Genomic DNA, 19,740 nt, shown 5'->3' with positions numbered 1-19,740 from the left:
CCTTCTTCTCTTTCCTCCCCCCCTCATCTCCTTCTCCATGTCCCCGCTATCACCCTTCCCCTCTCAATCTTCCTCTCCCCCTCAATCTTCCTCTCCCCCTCTCTCCCCCTTCGTCCCCCTCTCCACCCCTTTCCCACTCCCGTTTTCCCTCCCCCTCTCCCTCTTCCCCTCTCCCTGTCTCACTCTCCACCCCTTCCTATCCCCCCTCTCCTCTATCCCTCTCCTTTCCTTCCTCCCCCTTTCCCCTCTTTTCCCCTCCCTCTCCTCCCTCTCCTTCTCTCTTCTCCCTCTCCTCCCTCTCCTCCCTCTCCTTCTCTTCTCCCTCCCCTCTCTCTCCTTCCCTCCCTTCCTCCCCTCTCTCTCCTTCCCTCCCTTCCTCCCCTCTCTCTCCTTCCCTCCCTTCCTCCCCTCTCTCTCCTTCCCTCCCTTCCTCCCCTCTCTCTCCTTCCCTCTCCTCCCTCCCCTCTCTCTCCTTCCCTCTCCTCCCTCCCCTCACTCTCCTTCCATCTCCTCCCTCCCTTTATTCTCCTTCCCTCTCCTCCCTCCCTTTACTCTCCTTCCCTCTCCTCCCTCCCTTTACTCTCCTTCCCTCTCCTCCCTCCCTTTACTCTCCTTCCCTCTCCTCCCTCCCCTTACTCTCCTTCCCTCTCCTCCCTCCCCTTTACTCTCCTTCCCTCTCCTCCCTCCCTTTACTCTCCTTCCCTCTCCTCCCTCCCTTTACTCTCCTTCCCTCTCCTCCCTCCCTTTACTCTCCTTCCCTCTCCTTCCCTCCCCTCACTCTCCTTCCCTCCCCTCACTCTCCTTCCCTCCCCTCACTCTCCTTCCCTCCCCTCACTCTCCTTCCCTCCCCTCACTCTCCTTCCCTCCCCTCACTCTCCTCACTCTCCTTCCCTCTCCTCACTCTCCTTCCCTCCCCTCACTCTCCTTCCCTCCCCTCGCTCTCCTTCCCTCCCCTCGCTCTCCTTCCCTCCCCTCACTCTCCTTCCCTCTTCTCCTTCCCTTCCCTTCCCTCTCCTCTCCTCCCTCCCCCCTCTCTCTCCTCCCTCCCCCCTCTCTCTCCTCCCTCCCCCCTCTCCCTCCCCCTCTCTCTCCCTCCCCCCTCTCTCTCCCTCCCCCCTCTCTCTCCCTCCCCCCTCTCTCCTCCCTCCCCCTCTACCACTCTCTCCTCCCTCCCCCTCTTCCACTCTCTCCTCCCTCCCCCTCTTCCACTCTCTCCTCCCTCCCCCTCTTCCACTCTCTCCTCCCTCCCCCTCTTCCACTCTCTCCTCCCTCCCCCTCTTCCACTCTCTCCTCCCTCCCCCCTCTCTCCTCCCTCCCCCCTCTCTCCTCCCTCCCCTCTCTCTCCTCCCTCCCCTCTCTCTCCTCCCTCCCCCCTCTCTCTCCTCCCTCCCCTCTCTCTCCTCCCTCCCCTCTCTCTCCTCCCTCCCCCCTCTCTCTCCTCCCTCCCCCCTCTCCTCCCTCCCCTGTCCCTCTCTCTCCTCCCTCCCCTGTCCCTCTCTCTCTCTCCTCCCTCCCCTGTCCCTCTCTCTCTCTCCTCCCTCCCCTGTCCCTCTCTCTCCTCCCTCCCCTGTCCCTCTCTCTCTCTCCTCCCTCCCCTGTCCCTCTCTCTCTCCTCCCACCCCTGTCCCTCTCTCTCCTCCCTCCCTTGTCCCCCTCTCTCTCTCCTCCCTCCCCTGTCCCATCTCTCTTTCTCTCTCTCCCTCCCCTGTCCCATCTCTCTTTCTCTCTCTCTCTCTCCCTCCCCTGTCCCATCTCTCTTTCTCTCTCTCCCTCCCCTGTCCCATCTCTCTTTCTCTCTCTCTCCTCCCTCCCCTGTCCCTCTCTCTCTCTCCTCCCTCCCCTGTCCCTCTCTCTCTCTCCTCCCTCCCCTGTCCCTCTCTCTCTCTCCTCCCTCCCCTGTCCCTCTCTCTCTCTCCTCCCTCCCCTGTCCCTCTCTCTCTCTCCTCCCTCCCCTGTCCCTCTCTCTCTCTCCTCCCTCCCCTGTCCCTCTCTCTCTCTCCTCCCTCCCCTGTCCCTCTCTCTCCTCCCTCCCATGTCCCCCTCTCTCCTCCCTCCCATGTCCCCCTCTCTCTCTCCTCCCTCCCCTGTCCCTCTCTCTCCTCCCACCCCTGTCCCTCTCTCTCTTCCCTCCCCTGTCCCTCTCTCTTCCCTCCCCTGTCCCTCTCTCTCTCTCCTCCCTCCCCTGTCCCTCTCTCTCTCTCTCCTCCCTCCCCTGTCCCTCTCTCTCTCTCCTCCCTCCCCTGTCCCTCTCTCTCTCTCCTCCCTCCCCTGTCCCTCTCTCTCTCTCTCCTCCCTCCCCTGTCCCTCTCTCTCCTCCTCCCCTGTCCCTCTCTCTCTCTCCTCCTCCCCTGTTCCTCTCTCTCTCTCTTCCCTCCCCTGTTCCTCTCCTCTCTCTCTTCCCTCCCTCCCTCCCCTGTCCCTCTGTCTTTCTGTCCCTCTCTCACCTCCCTCTCTCATCCCTCCTCTCTCCCCCTCTCCTCCCTTCCCTCCCTCCTCTCCTCACTCTCCATCCCTCTCCCTCCCTCTCCTCACTCTCCCTCCCTCTCCTCACTCTCCCTCCCTCTCCTCACTCTCCCTCCCTCTCCTCACTCTCCCTCCCTCTCCTCACTCTCCCTCCCTCTCCTCACTCTCCCTCCCTCTCCTCACTCTCCCTCCCTCTCCTCACTCTCCTTTCCTCTCCTCACTCTCCTTTCCTCTCCTCACTCTCCGTTCCTCTCTTCACTCTCCGTTCCTCTCTTCACTCTCCGTTCCTCTCTTCACTCTCCGTTCCTCTCTTCACTCTCCGTTCCTCTCCTCACTCTCCTTTCCTCTCCTCACTCTCCTTTCCTCTCCTCACTCTCCTCTCCTCTCCTCACTCTCCGTTCCTCTCTTCACTCTCCGTTCCTCTCTTCACTCTCCGTTCCTCTCTTCACTCTCCGTTCCTCTCTTCACTCTCCGTTCCTCTCTTCACTCTCCGTTCCTCTCTTCACTCTCCGTTCCTCTCTTCACTCTCCGTTCCTCTCTTCACTCTCCGTTCCTCTCTTCACTCTCCGTTCCTCTCTTCACTCTCCGTTCCTCTCTTCACTCTCCCTCTCTCTTCACTCTCCCTCCCTCTCCTCACTCTCCTCACTCTCCCTCCCTCTCCTCACTCTCCTCACTCTCCCTCCCTCTCCTCACTCTCCCTCCCTCTCCTCACTCTCTCTCTCTACCCCACTGTGTAGCAGTTGCTCCCTTGGGTGAGCATCTCCACCTCCTCTTGCACTAATGTTCAGCTATCCTGGCTCTTGCTTGTCTCTTCCTTTCTTCGTGTGTCTTTCGCCTGAGACGTCCGTTTTATCGCAGCTTTCCTCCACCCAGTCTACCCGACTTTATTTTTTACGATGGGAGACTAGTCTCCATTCTAAAAAAAGAAATTGCCTCTTTTTATCTATTGCCATCCCTTCCGTTCCGCTACGCTTCCTTGTAATTTAATACTTTAGACTCCTCGATTTCGGTGTGACATTTAGCCCCAAGGATAGAAACGCTGGTTATTGTTGACAAAATCCAATTGTACACCAAGTTCTTGCTCCTCCACTTTGTAATTTCTCCTCCCTTCACCATCAGACTTTGTCTAAAGCATGCGTGTTCGAGTTGCCCCCGGGGTTGTCTGCCGGGGGAGGGGAGTGGTTGTGTCGGGTCGGGTCGGGTCTGGAGGGTCATACTAGTATACCCCATTTCGTCGGTCCCAGATCCTACTGTGTGGCACTCCACGTTTCCTCTTGTTTTTTGGGTCGGGGTAAAGGGAAGAAACTAGAAGCTTGATCGTTCCACTCCCTTTCCCACCTCCCCCATCCCTCCCTCCCCTTCCCCCGCCCTCATTCCTCCCGTTCCTCCCTTCCCACCTCCTTTCCCCCTTCTCCCCTTCCCTCTCCCACTTCTCCCCTCCCCTCTCCCACTTCTCCCCTCCCCTCTCCCACTTCTCCCCTCCCCTCTCCCACTTCTCCCCTCCCCTCTCCCACTTCTCCCCTCCCCTCTCCCACTTCTCCCCTCACCCTCTCACCTTCTCCCCTCACCCTCTCACCTCCCTTTCCCCTCTCCCTTCCCCCTTCCCCCTTTACTTTTCCCCTCTCCCTTCCCCCTTTCCCCTCTCCTTTCCCCCTGTACCTTTTCCTCTCCCTTTCCCCTTCCCCCCTCGCTCTTTCCTCTCTCCCTTTCCCATTCTCCCTTTCCTCTTTAAACGGATATATCCATTTTCGTGTCATTTGATGGCAGAGAAACTACCTCATTTTATACCTTTTAGTAGTAGTCTTCATACGATGCGCGTCCGTACTGGGTCAATTTCCATCCGTGCTTTGGCCGTCCAACTTGCAAGGTCGGCACGACAAAGGTGAAGAGGCATACTTGACAGTCGAATGTAGTTGTGGCGGCGACCATGACAGCGTCGGCCGAAATCGTCGCCCAGTTCTGGTAAAGCTGTTGACACGTCTTCATTCGCAGGAGGGAAGCTTAGTTGTTGTTGTTGTTGTTGAGGTCTGGGTTTGTTGGGTCAGGCCTTTGCTGTGTGTGTCCTCTGTGTCGGTCTCTCTCTATCCTAAGTTTTTGTGCAGTCAGTATTTTAGGGGTTTGACATCCCAGTGAACCAGCATCTACCACGCTTTAGCTTCAATCCCATATTACTCTCTTGTAGCTTCATTATCCTCACTGATTCAACCTCTTCCACTTGTATTGAAGGATAAAAACAGTATTACTAACGAAATGTTAAGACCCCCTCTCTCTCTCTCTCTCTCTCTCTCTCTCTCTCTCTCTCTCTCTCTCTCTCTCTCTCTCTCTCTCTCTCTCTCTCTCTCGCTCTCTCTCTCGTGTGTGTGTGTGTGTGTGTGTGGGTGTGTCTTTGTCTCTGCCTGTGTGGGTGTGTCTTTGTCTCTGCCTGTGTGGGTGTGTCTTTGTCTCTGCCTGTGTGGGTGTGTCTCTGCCTGTGTGTGTGCTTTCCCGGATCTTCCTTCGTCACCTTGACTCCCATCCGTTCCATGCCAACCCTGAGGGTTTCCACACGCTTCTTTCGCCCCAACTTCCAGAGCTTCTCCCCCTCCCCCCTTCACCCGCTTTTGTCCCGACCCTGTCACGCTTCATCTGATACTCAGCACAATTGACGCGCGCGCACACACGCACACACACACACACACACACACACACACACACACACACACACACACACACACCTACCTACCTACCTACCTACCTACCTACCTACCTTAATACCCTTCTCACCCGTTTTCAGTTTTCACCCTTCAGTCTTGTATTCTGAAAAAAATAAAACGATCTACCTCGGAGGGAGGGGACTAACTCCTCCATCTCGTACTCCTGATCGACAGTCCCTGCCGTGGACAAATCTTTTCAGTAAACATTAAAAAAGAAAATCTAAATATGTTCCCGTTCTCCACGTTCTCGGTCTCCTGTTGCCCTCTGCTTCGGTTCCCCCGAGGTCAGATAGTCTTGTATTTTCTTTGTCCGTAGACTGCATGGAACCTCGTCCCGCCACGTTTACCTTCCTCCAAACAGGTGTTCTTCGTCAGCAGTTTTCCTCCTTTTCATGACCTGTGCAGAACTTTGATGCTGCTGCTGCTGCTACTACTATAAATACTAATACTACCTCTCACCTGCCCTCCTGTATAATAATCCTCCCAGTTTGTCCCCCTTTTTTTCCACCTGATGGCACTGGTGGCGTAATCGGAAGCGTGCTGACCTCGCATTCGCTTAGTTGTGGGTTCGAATCCCGTACTACTCTCTGATTACCAGCAGTGATTCTTACCTGCCCCAACAGTCCATAAAGCGCCTATAGTACATAGGGCAAAGGTGACTGCTTCGGCTGCAGCTACTCAGCGCTTCCTGACGTAGGTTCATCGCCTCCACTACATCTTGACTCCACCTCTCCGCGATATTGTCCCTCAAGGTCTTGTTGGCGACGACGAAAAAACTTGAAGCCTCGCCAAGTGCCACTTGTTAATTCTTTGACTTCGCCCCCACAATCATGATCTCTCTCTTTCCTTCTTTCTATACTGACACTACCTGTCCCTTCCTGGCTTGTGTCCTGGCAATTCCTCTTCCTCTAATGCTGCCTCCTCGACCTTGCCTCCTTCACACGCGCGGTCGCACGTCGCCAAAATCTTCTTCCCAAACTGATTTTGGGCTTAATTGGCGACGCACGCGAACTGCATAATTTTCTCCTGCTTCCCTTCAGGTTTATCAGTTTCGCTTTCTCTCTTCTTCCCTTCTCTCACCCTTTCTTTCCCCTCTCCCCCTCTCTTTCCCCTCTCCCCCTTTCTTCCCCCTCTCCCCCATTCTCTCCCCCATTCTTCCCCCTTTCCCCCTTCTTCCCCCTCTTCCCCTTCTTCCCCCTCTTCCCCTTCTTCCCCTTCTTCCCCTTCTTCCCCCTCTTCCCCTTTTCCCCCTTCCCCCTCCCCCTTTCCCCCTCCCCCGTCTCTCCCTCTCTCGACATCTTTCTCCCTTCATCCCTTCACTCTCCCCCTTTCTTCCCCCTCTCCCCCATTCTCTCCCCCTTTCTCTCCCTCGCTCCCTCTCTCTCAACCTCTTTTCCCTTTTTCTCCCCCCTATCCAACTTGTCTTGCCTCGTATCACCTCTTGTCGCTCAACTTTCATTTCTTCTTCCCTCCCGTTTCCTCTTCTCTTCTTTCATCCCTCTCCTTTCTCCTCTTCATACCTCCCATCTCCCCTTCTCTTCATACCTCCCATCTCCCCTTCTCTTCATACCTCCCATCTCCCCTTCTCTTCATACCTCCCATCTCCCCTTCTCTTCATACCTCCCATCTCCCCTTCTCTCCATTCCTCATCTCTCCTCATCTCCATCCCTCCCCTCCATCTCTCCCCTCCATCCCTCCCCTCCATCTCTCCCCCTCCATCCCTTCCCTCCATCTCTTCCCCTCCATCCCTCCCCTCCATCTCCCCTTCTCTTCATACCTCCCATCTCCCCTTCTCTTCATACATCCCATCTCCCCTTCTCTTCATCCCTCCACTTCTCTTCATCCCTCCTCTTTGTCCCTCCTCTTTGTCCCTCCTCTTTGTCCCTCCACTTTGTCCCTCCTCTTTGTCCCTCCCCTTCTCCCTCCCCTTCTCCCTCCTCTTCGTCCCTCCCCTTCTCCCTCCTCTTCGTCCCTCCCCTTCTCCCTCCCCTTCTCCCTCCTCTTTGTCCCTCCCCTTCTCCCTCCCCTTCTCCCTCCTCTTCGTCCCTCCCCTTCTCCCTCCTCTTCGTCCCTCCCCTTCTCCCTCCTCTCTCCCCTCCTATCTCCCCTCCTCTTCATCCCTCCCCTCTCCCCTGCCCCTCTTCATCCCTCCCCTTCCCACTCTTCCTCTTCCCTACCCTTCCCCCTTGTCTTCATCTCTCCTCTTCTTCCCTCATCTCCCCCCCCCCCCCCAGTTTCCTCCAACTTGCATTTTCCGTTGCCCTCGCTGCTTAATTCGTCTTCGTCGTGGGTGTACTGTTGAGGACGCACGTGTCGTTCGGATAGGTTTACTCGACTTGGCTCTCGTTCAGTGGCATCAAAGTGGCGCCAGTCCTTTTCACAGGCACCAACCAGTGAACAAGAAACGAACGTAAACAAAACTTAAATTCATTCATCCGTGATAACTTGGTTCTCTAACATAGGCTGTAGCTATGAGCTACCATGATTGGACATCGGAAAATGCCGAGGAATTTGTTAAAAATAATCTACACAGCGGTAGACCACTCGTTCTGTAGGTCGCTGATACCCTTCCCCTTCCACCCTCACCTTATTTCCCCCCACCCAGTCCCCGGGGGTGTCTACTTTACTCTCCCTCGGTGTTTCCTCCCTGCACCCCCCCCCCCACCTACCACCATTATCGACTTACGTTGACCCTCTGCCAATAAGGGACCACCACCATTATCTCTTTGTTTTAAGTTCACTATAAACCCACCTTTGTTTTAACTTCATCCTCTGTTCGTCCTTGTACCTTTGCCAGATCTCCTAGTGCTCTTCTCGTCCCCTTTTCACTTCCCAGAACATATTTTTTTCCTCTTTCGCTCCCACCTTTCTCGCTCTCCTTACCATTGCCACCTTCTCTCTCGTACCACTCTTCCACTTTGTAAACTCTCCTTGTGCTCTCGCCTAGTCCACTTCTGGTCATCATCCTGCTGCTGCCGCCGCTACATTGTATTACATCTGCAGCTGCTGTTGCCCCGTCCACCACCACCACCACCAGTCTCTTCTTTCTCATCTTGGTCAACCCGAAGAACATGTATTGGTTCTTCTTCCTCTCTCCCTCCCTGGTGACCAGGATCGATATAAACTCGCTCGCTCTTCAATAGCTCCTCTCCATTGCCGTCCTCCCACCCCCGTCCCCAACCAGAGGTGTTCTCTCTCCCTTCCTCTGTCCTTCCCCTACAGCCAATCAAAGCTTCACCAGGAGCATCCTCAAAAGTTCCACCTATCCTCGACACCATCCATTCCCCTCTTGCTCTCCTCTTTATCAATATTATCTTCTTCCTCCTCATCGTCACCCTTGTTCTCGTTGTCGTCTCTGCTATTGTCGCTGTGCTCCTGCTGCCGGTGTCGCCACCCCGTCATCGTCATCTCGAGGCAGCCAGCCATCTAGCAGGTCCTCGTTATCGACCTTAGAAAGTTGACCCTTCAGCAGTTCCGGTACAACACAACTCCTCCTCCGCCTCGTCCTCCACCTGCCCCTTCTCCCCCACTTCCCCAAACGTCAAAATATAAATGTGTAATCCCCACCCTAATCCCTCGTCTCTTCACTTGTATTGTAGTCTTAGTCTCTCTCTCTCTCACACACACACACACACACACACACACACACACACACACACACACACACACACACACACGCACGCACGCACGCACGCGCGGTCAGTCTTTTCGTTAATATTTCCTCCAGTCGCTGTTCCTTCACCTCTCGTTCTTTCATTCCGTTGATCCTCCTACTCTTTCGTCGCATCTTGTGACACATCCACTCGTACTTCTCGTCTCTTCCACTTCGACGACGACTGCTCCTGCGACTCTGTGCTCCTGCTTACGCAGTTCCTGTCCTGGACACTCCCCCTTCACCACCTCCCCCTCCCCGCCCCTTTTTGACCCCCTAAGTACGCATATCTCCCGCCCTCCCTACCTCCCTCTTCCTTTTCTTCTGCGTCTTCGTCTTCCACAACTCTCCTCCACGGCCCTCGCCTCCACACCTCTTTTAGCTTTCTTTCGACTCGCAGCTTCCGCCACAGGTTCCTCACCTTCCCTTTCCCTTTTTCAGACTCGTGTTGTACTTAATTTTTCTCGTTCTCTGTTTCCTACCTCTTTTCCTCCCTCCCTTCTTCATCCCACTCTCCCCCCCCTCTCCTTCCTACCCCTCTCCACCCGAGTCACTGCTTCCCTTTGCCAAGCCCCGTTATTTATTGGCTTTCACCCTCAATCTGCCTCGCCCGAAGCCAAACTTTTAGTCGTCCTTCCCTTAACCGCATCTCCTTGTACCATTTTCTCCTTTCCCTTCACTTTGCCTTCCTTTCCTTTTCCTTTCTTCTTCCCGTTCCCTTCTGCCTCTTTCCTTTTCCGTCCACTCGTCTCCGCCGCCGCCGCCTCGTCTGTCGCCCTTGGGTTCCTCAATCTGTCTACATCACTTGTACCTATCTCACCTTTTCTCCTGTTGTGTGTACACCATACAGTTCGCTTCACTTCTGAGTACCTCGTTTGTTTGTCTCGTTTATTTTGATTTGATTTATTGATTACATATTGTATGTATTTGTTATATACTAGTGTGTGAGATATATATATATATATATATATATATATATATATATATATATATATATATATATATATATATAATTTTTTTTTTTTTTTCGTTCGTCCAAATGCAAGATCCCGAATGTGATACAAAATTTTAAGAGGTTTTATGAACCAGTTACTTTGGGACTTTAGTAACCATCGGATCAGGTGATGAAGCATTTTCATGGTTAGATACTTGTGCCCTCTCGGAAGAAGTGATCGCATTGAACTTGTACTGTTTACTCTTTCTGCAGTCTTCTTTAAATCCCTCTTGCTACCTCTGGCTCGACCTCGATAGTGTTCCCAAGGAGAGAGGCGTTGGTTTCGAGAGTAAAAACAAACACGAACAACTCCAGTGGTCTACATAGGACTAATGTTAATGAATGACCGAAAAAAGATCGCCTCCACACAGCTCCCTGACATAGATTACATAGTGTGGCTCATGTAATAGGAGGGCGGTGATCCCCCTCTCCTCCCCCCCCCCACACACATCCTACACATCCAACACAGGAAGAACTGCGAAGTCCAAGCTCGAGGTGACGAGGAAGATCGGAGTAGGGAGGGGAGGCAGGGGCAAAAGACGGGGGTGGGATGGGATGTTCTCCCTCACCTGAAAAGAAGGAAGGAAAGGGGGGAGGTAAAGAAAAGAGGAAAGGAGAGGTTGCGTTGTGATGCCATGGTTTTCCTGATTCCTGCTGTGATATGGATGGCGCGTAAGTGCTTCTTCGGAGGTGCCACTGTGTGTGACCTTGCTTGTGGTTCACTGCCCTGCCTGCAGCACTACCTGCTTGTCCACATACCTGCTTTCCTGTCTGCTTGTGGCCTTGCACGCATGTGATGTAGCAAGGTCGGCTTGGGCGATGCATTTTCTCAAGTATTTTGTACGTGATCTGTTGTCGGGCTCATCGATGTCACTAGTTGGAAATTACAAGATTAGTATTCTTTCTCCTCCCCCTCCCCCTCCCCCCTGAGGAGGGGAGGGTCATGTAACCATCCATTCCTAAATTCAGTCCTTCAAGCCCAGCCCCATCCCACCACGATGACTTGTTGGAGAACATCACCGAACTTCACTCTGTATGTTATATCCCGATGTTCTTGTCTCGTTTCGCCATCGTCCCCATCCCTCGTCTCATCCCCAGTTATCCATCGCCCACCTCTCGTGTCTCGTCTCTCGTCTTAGCCGTGGCGCCCTTGCTCCCGGCGTTGCAGGGGTCGGTGTCGGCCTCGATGGAGGGGGTGGGGGTGGCCCTGAAAGTAGGACAAAGATAGATGATCTTGCTACTGTCCTACACAGCAATTTTTTAAGTTGGGACAGTTTATACAGCTGCTTTGTTTTTCTGTTAGGTAGATGGAAACCTCCCCATAAACCAGGAGGAAGGGAAGGATTTTACACCTATGGGTGTACTCCAGTATTGTCACTCCTCCGCCAGATGGTGGTCCTCGCCTAGGAGTGGATGAAGGACCAACTTTGTTGTGTGGGGTCGCATCCAGAATTTTCAGGATGTGACCTTTATATTTCAGTATTTAATGTGTGTGTGATGTGATGTGATGTGCAAGATAGGAGCCACATCCTTATATCGACTGACCTTGCGTTCTCTCCCCCCACAGTGACGGTGGCGCAGGAACCCAGCCTGCAGCTGATGCCCACAAACATCCTAAAGCCGATGGGTGACACGATCTACGTGGCGTGCAAGCCCAACGTCACCGACCTGGACCAGATCGAGGAGCTCAAGTGGATCGGACCCCGTGGCGAGATTAAGGCCGACGATGAAGACACCACGTAAGTCGCCCCCGGGGATGGGAGGAACACCCATCCAAGTCATATTGTTGGGTTTTACACTGCAAGTACACACACACACACACACACACACACACACACACACACACACACACACACACACACACACACACACACACACTCACACACTCACTCACTCACACACTCACTCACTCACTCACTCACTCACTCACTCACTCACTCACTCACTCACTCACACACACACACACACACACACACACACACACACACACACACACACACACACACTCTCACTCACTCACTCACTCACTCACTCACTCACTCACTCACTCACTCACTCACTCACTCACACACTCACTCACTCACACACACACACACACACACACACACACACACACACGGGGCTTGCTGGTGTGTTATTGTGCGGCTTGACCTGATGCTGGAGGTCCAAGATCGAGCGTCGTTCAAGGTTTGAAAGTCACTAGTGCTGCAAGCCGTTACTCTCCCACTTGAGGAAAGTGTGGGTTGCAAGGTCACAGCATTGCCCACAGGTCGGTCTGCATAAGAGTTTGAGCTCTCATATGGGAGGGTAATAGCTGTCGATCACAAATCTAGCACGTGGTCCACGACAATTGTGGAAGCGCGCACTTACACCCCCCCCCACACACACACACGAAAATGCACACACATTTCATATGCACATGTCACGTGTAGGCATGCACGTGTTCTTTGATGCACACACGCAAGGGCCACCACAATCGCAATATTCTTCACCCAGAAAGTGAATTTCAATATATCGAGATATTCCGGGCATGAGGTTGGTAACTATCACTTGTAGTTTATCCCAGCTTCATATTTTTTTTTTATCTTCATAATTTCTGTATGGTTTAATGCTGATAGATTGTATGATAGTAATGACTACCGTGTAAGATTTGTAAACTGTTAGCGCAATAAGTTGACGAGTACAGTAAGGCTCGGGAACTTTCTCCCATTTTCTACTTTTGAATCTCACACGTCACCATTTAAAGATGGCGACCCCTATCTTGCCCCCCCCTTCTTGCCCAGTAGATACACGTTATTGTTCATTTGCTCTATATTTCTCGATATATTCATTGTTCACTAATTTGTTCTAGATGCTTCTCGTTATTTAAATTAACCTTGTCATTTGCAAAAAACAAACTTAGTGTAGAATGTCAGCAAGATAAGCTTGAATGATTAATATAATTAATTATCTTAACTACTAACCTTTACAAACAGTACGATATGTCTAATTTGTGTAGGTAATGTGTATTTTAACAAAATTTGCACCATGTAATGTTCTAACTGACTCAACCTGTTGGCTGACATGTGTCTCTTTTCGTGATGGCGGCTTCGAGCAGACAGGACAGGTAGGCTGGGTGCTGTGCAAGAGGTTGTCTACTGACCTGCTCGTGTGGTTGACAACTACTCGCCACTGCTCGTGTGGGTTGACACTTTGCGTGGCGCGGGGCTGCGCGTTTGCCGAGAATGAGACAACTGCGCAGCCACGCGCTCGGCTGAACTGCTCCCTCTGTCTTGGAACACGGGTCTATAGGAGTCGAACTCGGTATCTCCTACTAGAGCTAAGGCTCCTCGCACCGTACTACTCTGCCACTGAAGGGTTGGGTGGGGTTTGGGGTTGGGGGGGTGCGTCACTGACAAGGCCGCCCTGCCGTACGCCCCCGATGTCTTGGGCGATGGGATCAACGTGTTGTCCAGGTCTAGTGGGAGGAGATAGCAATGACCCCTCATCCTCTTACCTTACTTTCTCATTTTCCCCTCCCTCTTCCCTCTTTTCTTACCTCCCCCCTCCTCTCTTACCTCCCTTCCCCTCCTCAGTTTCCATCCTTCACCCTTCTCACTTCCCTCGTTCTCACTCTTCCACCTTCTCACCCCTCAACATCCTCCCATAACTCCCTCTTACCCTCTCCCTCCCCCTACTTACCCCCTCGTCCCCTCTTCCCATCTCCCTTCTCCCCCTCCCGACTCACCATCTCCCTCCTTATGCTCCGAACGCGGTTAGTACCTTCCGCGATGACTGTGAAGACGCGTTGATCCGCCGGAAGGTGCAGTTGCCAGGAATGGGGTAAGATCGAGGCAAGAGGAGGTTGGGTCGTTTCTGAAAGAATATGAACTGTGACGTCTTGAGGTGCAGCACCAGTTGATTGATTCGATTAAAGTCAAAGGTCATCGGTCCCGTGCATTTCTTAGTCTCTCTGTCTGTGTGTTATTTCCAACGATCAAAGCTGTGAAATGTCTAAAGAATTTGGTTTGAGCGACATTAGCGTCTGAGCTAGTCCAGAATTTAAAACATCAGTGGAAAGTTGTATATATTTTCTTTCTTTGACTAACATGACCTGACAACAAGCCCCAAACCATAATTTTTTTTTATTATTATCTATAATATCTTGAATACAATAAAGTCACTCGTTAATCATCTCTTCCAGTGTTTTCAGTCCTTCTTAGTTGATTTTATCTATGTTCCTGGAACAAGTTGAGTAGCTAATCTTTGTGCGTGTGCTTGTATGTTTGTATGTGTCTGTGTGTGTGTGTGTGTGTGCGTGCGTGTGTGTGTATGTGTGTGTGTGTTTTATGTAAACTTGGGACCCTTATTTGTTGTGGCACACTGGGCTTCATGACGTCATCACTTTCCTTCCTGAAGTGAACCCAACCTAGGTTGCGCGTTTGGATCCAGGATAGACAGCTCTGCAGGTCAGTGACGCACACCCTACAAGCGACGGGCCTCTCTCTCTCTCTCTCTCTCTCTCTCTCTCTCTCTCTCTCTCTCTCTCTCTCTCTCTCTCTCTCTCTCTCTCTCTCTCTCTCTCTCTCTCTCTCTCTCTCTCTCTCTCTCTCTCTCTCTCTCCTCTCTCTCTCTCTCTCTCTCTCTCTCTCTCTCTCTCTCTCTCTCTCTCTCTCTCTCTCTCTCTCTCCTTTCAGTGACACGTTCGAGAATCATGTGTAGGTATGGATCTGTACAAAGTATTTGAACCTGTACATAGAAAACTGCACTAGAACATGGTGACGGCGTAGCCTAGTTGGGTATGGATAGATAGTCATCCCATGCAAAGGTTTTTAACTTCGAAAAGTTTGATCGTTCATACTGTATATTGGCGCGTTAAACGTGATAAAATTCTTACTACTGCCCTTTTCCTCCAACTGCAGTAGTGATTATTGTACATTGTTTATATGTAGATATTTTAACCACTAATCTCATTGCACATGAAATCGGACCAGCGTTTCAAAGTCGATGGCTCCTGAGGAATTCCAAGACAGAGGCAGTAGTCAGCTTCGAATGAGTCGAAGTTGGCAACCTTGTATGGTAGAAACTGGGAATAAGGCGGTTTTAGAAAACGGAATGCACATGTACCCTCTAGCCAGACCTGCATCCCTTATGATTATTATTATTCTCGTTATTATTATTATCATTATTATTATTATTATTACTGCTATTTTTTACTCTCATTGCCATTATTGTTTACCATTTAGTTACCTACCCATATGTTGTCTTGCAAGCAAGCAATCATAGGCTTCCTCTCGACCCCTGATTGCCACTCAATTCAATCTTGGTTGCTCTCTTTCTCTCTCTGGTTGCATTTTGGTTTTGTCCGTTATGATTGGTTGGCCATGATTGTTAGCCCTTCCTGTGTGGTCAACCTTGGCCATCACTCTCAAGCACCGGTGTGCAATCTTTGGCGCGCAGGGGACACAGAGAACAGCCTATGTGCCATGTGACGCCACGCCACGTTACGTGGTCGGAATGGTAGTCGAGGAATGTCACGTGGGTAGAATGCGAGTACACTTCGTCAGTAGTGATGAGCAAGGAGTGAAAGAAACGTCAAACGACCGTTTTTTATAGTACTGCAGACGTGTGGAGTTCCGTGTTGTGCTTGCTGGCCACGCTGGTGGGAAGACGGCGGCGGCGAATGATGATGGCCAATGTTAACTTGTAGATGTGTACGTCTTTTTAGCGTAGTAGTCGACTTCGGAGTCCCTCTGGATGAGTGAATGTACCGGGACTGCATTAACTTGCACTCTCCGCTAGACTAGTTGTTAAATTTCATAGCCTAGTTACTAGTGCCTTGCTACAGAGAACGACTTTAGATGAATAGCTGCTTCGAATGACGTGTGAAATTGGATGGTGAATATTTTGTTGCCTTTATTAATTGATCACATTTAAACACCCTACGTGACATGCTAGTTAACGGTAGAAAGTTTGAATTAAAAATGTGGCTCATCAATAAACTGGCTTCCTTAAAAGCTACGAACAATTATAGTTTTGAGGTTAGCCACTTGAAAAAGTCTTACCATGACAAGAACGTTTTCTGCAAGTAACGAACGCCAAAGATCGGCGAATAACGCCCTGCCCACCGCTCTCCGCTTCCCCGCCCCGAGTCCCCCTCCCCTCCCCCCTCGACACACGGTGCCTTTGACCCTTCCAAGCACTCGCCACCGCCCGAGCTTCCTCTATCTTACTCTGATTTCATTATTATTTTCATTATTGTACGCTTTTATTTTTATTTCTTGACCCCTCATCCTCCTCTCCCCTTCCCGTAACCCTCCACCAAAGTATTCCCAATGATGGTACCTTCGCTACGAACTCGCGAGTAGAGAGGGCAGGACCCTACCCTCCAATCCTGACGTCATGTCGCTGGGAACGTTTTGTTTGGCAGTAACGACTGGCCGGCGTGCCGGCGTTCAGATTTGCCGGGTAAGACATATCGTCGGCATTCACCACTAACCACACCTCGTTACCTGCATCTCTCGCTCCCTCTCTCCCAACCATTTTTCTCATGAAACCACCTCTTCCTCCTTTATCTCCTGAAGACTCTTTCAGCCAATTTCTCTCCCTTTCTCCACCCTTCTCATCACACCCTACTCTCTCTTCCATTCCCTCTACCCACTCTCCCAGCTATTTCCTTCCTCTCCGCAGCCCATTCCCTCCCTCCATCCCCATTCTTTTTTCTCCGCTCATCTAATAATTTGTCGTATTCAATATAACATTCAAACCCCTTCTCTACTTCCAGCCTCTGTCGCACCCTCCCGCCATTTTTCCGCCGCCTGTTGTTCAGCTGTTGCAGAGCTTGCTGTTGTTTTGCTGCAGCTGGATAGTGTGGCCGTTATTTGTCTCCGCTTTGTATGTATTCGGTAGATTTACTAACCTGGGTCACGCGCTAAAGCAAAATGTGTACGTCGGATCTGCCATCTTGCGCATGCGCGCGTGCGTACGAGCGTCTGCTGTTTGCATTAATGGATGCGCGCGCGCGTACGAACTGGCGTGGACGTTGTGGATCCGTTGGATCGTCCAACAATTTGAAGGAGTGCAATTTATGTTCTACATAGCAACGGAGCCATTGTGTTAATGCTACTTCTGTAGGTACTACGTATTTGTGCAGCAAGACTTTAAGAATGCTATAATTTTGAAGATGGCTGTACAACTAGGTACATGTATTTTGACAACTTGGATAACTAGAGGAGGCACTTTAATATATAATTGCTTGATGGGAGGCATGGATCAGAATTGTTATCTTAGATGGAGTGAGGGAGGAAGTGGTGGTGGTTGCAATGTGACGTATCATTTCCAATCTTGCTGTCGTCACCAAGCCATTCCCAACTTTCTTCCCTTTCATCCTTTCTCAGAACCCATTTATTTCCCTTTCTTTCCCCGTATTTTCCCCCTTATCATTCTCTTCAATCCTTTTCCCCTCCCTTCTTAAAACTCCCTACACCCTTACCTCTCCCCACACCCTTCCCTCTCCCCCACGCCCTTCCCTCTCCACCACGCCCTTCCCTCTCCACCACGCCCTTCCCTCTCCCCCACGCCCTTCCCTCTCCCCCACGCCCTTCCCTCTCCCCCACGCCCTTCCCTCTCCCCCACGCCCTTCCCTCTCCCCCACGCCCTTCCCTCTCCCCCACGCCCTTCCCTCTCCCCCACGCCCTTCCCTCTCCCCCACGCCCTTCCCTCTCCCCCACGCCCTTCCCTCTCCCCCACGCCCTTCCCTCTCTAGCACGCCCTTACCTCTCCCCAACGGCCTTCCCTCTCCCCCACGCCCTTCCCTCTCCCCCTCGCCCTTCCCTCTCCCCCACGCCCTTCCCTCTCCCCCACGCCCTTCCCTCTCCCCCACTCCCTTCCCTCTCACCCACACCCTTCCCTCTCACCCACACCCTTCCCTCTTCCATACCCCTTAACTCTCACCCCCACACCTTAACTCTCCCCCACACCTTTCCTCTCCCACACACGTTTATCTTTGCCCACACCCTTCCCATTCCCTATCCCCATTACATTTCCCTTTCACTTACACACTCCTTCCCTTTCCTCTCGCCTGCATTCCTTTCGATCTTCCACCTTACCCTCCCTTCCCTTCCGTCTCCTAGTTGACCTCCCTTCGCTTGCCTTGCCTTCCCCTCCCCCCTCACTTCCCTCCCACATCTCAGGGAGGGAGACAGAATACCAATCCCCCCCCCCCTCTCCATTCAGTATAAACCTCTCCTCGCTCCCATATCATCTCGATTGGACTATCAGTGATGCCGCTCGATACCCCTAAGAGGGGCCCCACCCCGCCCATTCCATCTCTCCTCCCCCCATTTATTTCTCTTCCTTTCTTCATCCTTTCCTCCCTCCCACCTTTCCTCCCTCTCTTCCTCCCTCTCTCTCTTTCCTCCCTCTTTTCTTCCCTCCTTTCCCCCCTTCCTCCTTTCCTCCTTCCCTTCCTCCTTTCCTCCTTCCCTTCCTCCTTTCCTCCTTCCCTTCCTCCCTCCCTTCCTCCCTCCCTTCCTCCTTTCCTCCCTCCCTTCCTCCTTTCCTCCTTCCCTTCCCCCTTTCCTTCTTCCCCCTTTCCTCCCTCCCTTCCTCTCTTCTTTGCCTTCCCTCCTCCAGCCAGCCTGCATTACATAATTTTCATCCAGTCTTGTCATCTTTCATTCTTCTAACATTTTCTCCATTGATCATTCTTCCCCTTCCCATTTATTTTTTCTCTTTCCATCTCGCATATTCCTTAGCCACATGTTATTATTATCGTCTTTAATTTCCTCCCATTCCCGGTCTTATTTTGTGGTAGAACTCTCGTGGGCATCTCTACAGAGGGGGAGAGGTGGTGGTGGTCTTGGTAGACTTATATATGGCCTCTTGAAGATGTGTGTGTGTTTTGTAGTCACTGGTAATTGATTTTGATCAAAAGTTATAAAACTTCATCTTTGTACAAGAACGCCAGGCCCAATTACTTTTCCTTGTAAATGAAATGTGTAGAAAAATCGTAGATTGTCACCCGTGTCTCGACACCATTTCGAAGAACCTTAGATTAATACTCGGCATCCACCCATCCTCTCCCCACCCCCGCTTCGCCCGTCTTTCTCGAGTGCCCTTCGTAGGCTTGTTCCATTTGTCCCCGGCCTCCCTGAAAGGCTCTTCCGCACGGGGATTGGGGGAGGCAGGGATAAATAAGCGCGGAACAGCTCGAACTAAAGAAATTTTAAAATATAAACGCGAAGTCGTCTGTGTGGTGTACATGTACCCCACAAGTATGCTTGTAGGTGCAAATTGATACATGATAGTTGTGTGGCAGTCTGACCAGACTCAGCACTCGAAGGCTAGGTTGGGTCGCCCCAATTAGGTCGCGTCAGATCGGGCCTGGGTATATACACCGCCTGCCCCGAGCGGGCAGGCTAGCCAGTCACATTCCGATATTCAGATCGGACAATTCAGTCATTCTGACCTCTGTACGCGCGTCGCTAGGCTTTCACGGTCGGTCCCCCACGTAGAGACCACGTCACTCCTTAGGCCGACGCACAAGTATCTACCAGAATAAAGAGCATAAGCCAAACGGTGTCAGTCTCTCCCTACGTCACCTAGTCCAGTAATATACCCCTGTATCTTACAGTCCGCGCCATTACTGATGTCTATTTACATCCGCTTCGTGGCAGGTGTTGCTAATTTCTTCAGTAAAACGATGCTGCAGCTACAAATTCCATTTTAATTTTCTTTACCGAAAAATTATTGGGGAAATTTGCTCCAGACTCCTGTACGGGAGAATTTTTAAATATGGACTTCCTCTCAATTTAAACGTAAATTTTGCGATCGTAGAATTTTCTATCATACTCCTTTCATGTCCCCGAGAATTGACGGCGCTTCTGGGTTGGAGCTGCTGTTGGAGAAGTCCGGGTTAGGGAGATGGGGGGGGGGGGTCAAGGGAACCTGACGGCAGT

The 19,740-nt window shown here is 51.7% G+C and overlaps 1 protein-coding gene across 15 annotated transcripts in view; it reads left to right on the top strand.

The window, feature by feature from the left end:
• Positions 1-19,740, top strand: part of LOC143031028 (fasciclin-2-like) — a 737,926-nt gene that overhangs the window by 640,751 nt on the left and 77,435 nt on the right. For all 15 annotated transcript variants that reach the window (XM_076194669.1, XM_076195602.1, XM_076194738.1 and 12 more), the window contains one exon: positions 11,370-11,541. In XM_076194669.1, the coding sequence (XP_076050784.1) occupies positions 11,370-11,541 (172 nt within the window). The remainder of the gene's footprint in view (positions 1-11,369; positions 11,542-19,740) is intronic.

The sequence above is a fragment of the Oratosquilla oratoria genome, chromosome 1 (genome assembly GCF_046742065.1).
Source record: "Oratosquilla oratoria isolate Oo_2021 chromosome 1, ASM4674206v1, whole genome shotgun sequence".
NCBI lineage: Eukaryota > Metazoa > Arthropoda > Malacostraca > Stomatopoda > Squillidae > Oratosquilla > Oratosquilla oratoria.
The sequence above is the reverse complement of the archived record's forward strand: the minus strand, read 5'-3'. Positions and strand labels throughout refer to the sequence as shown.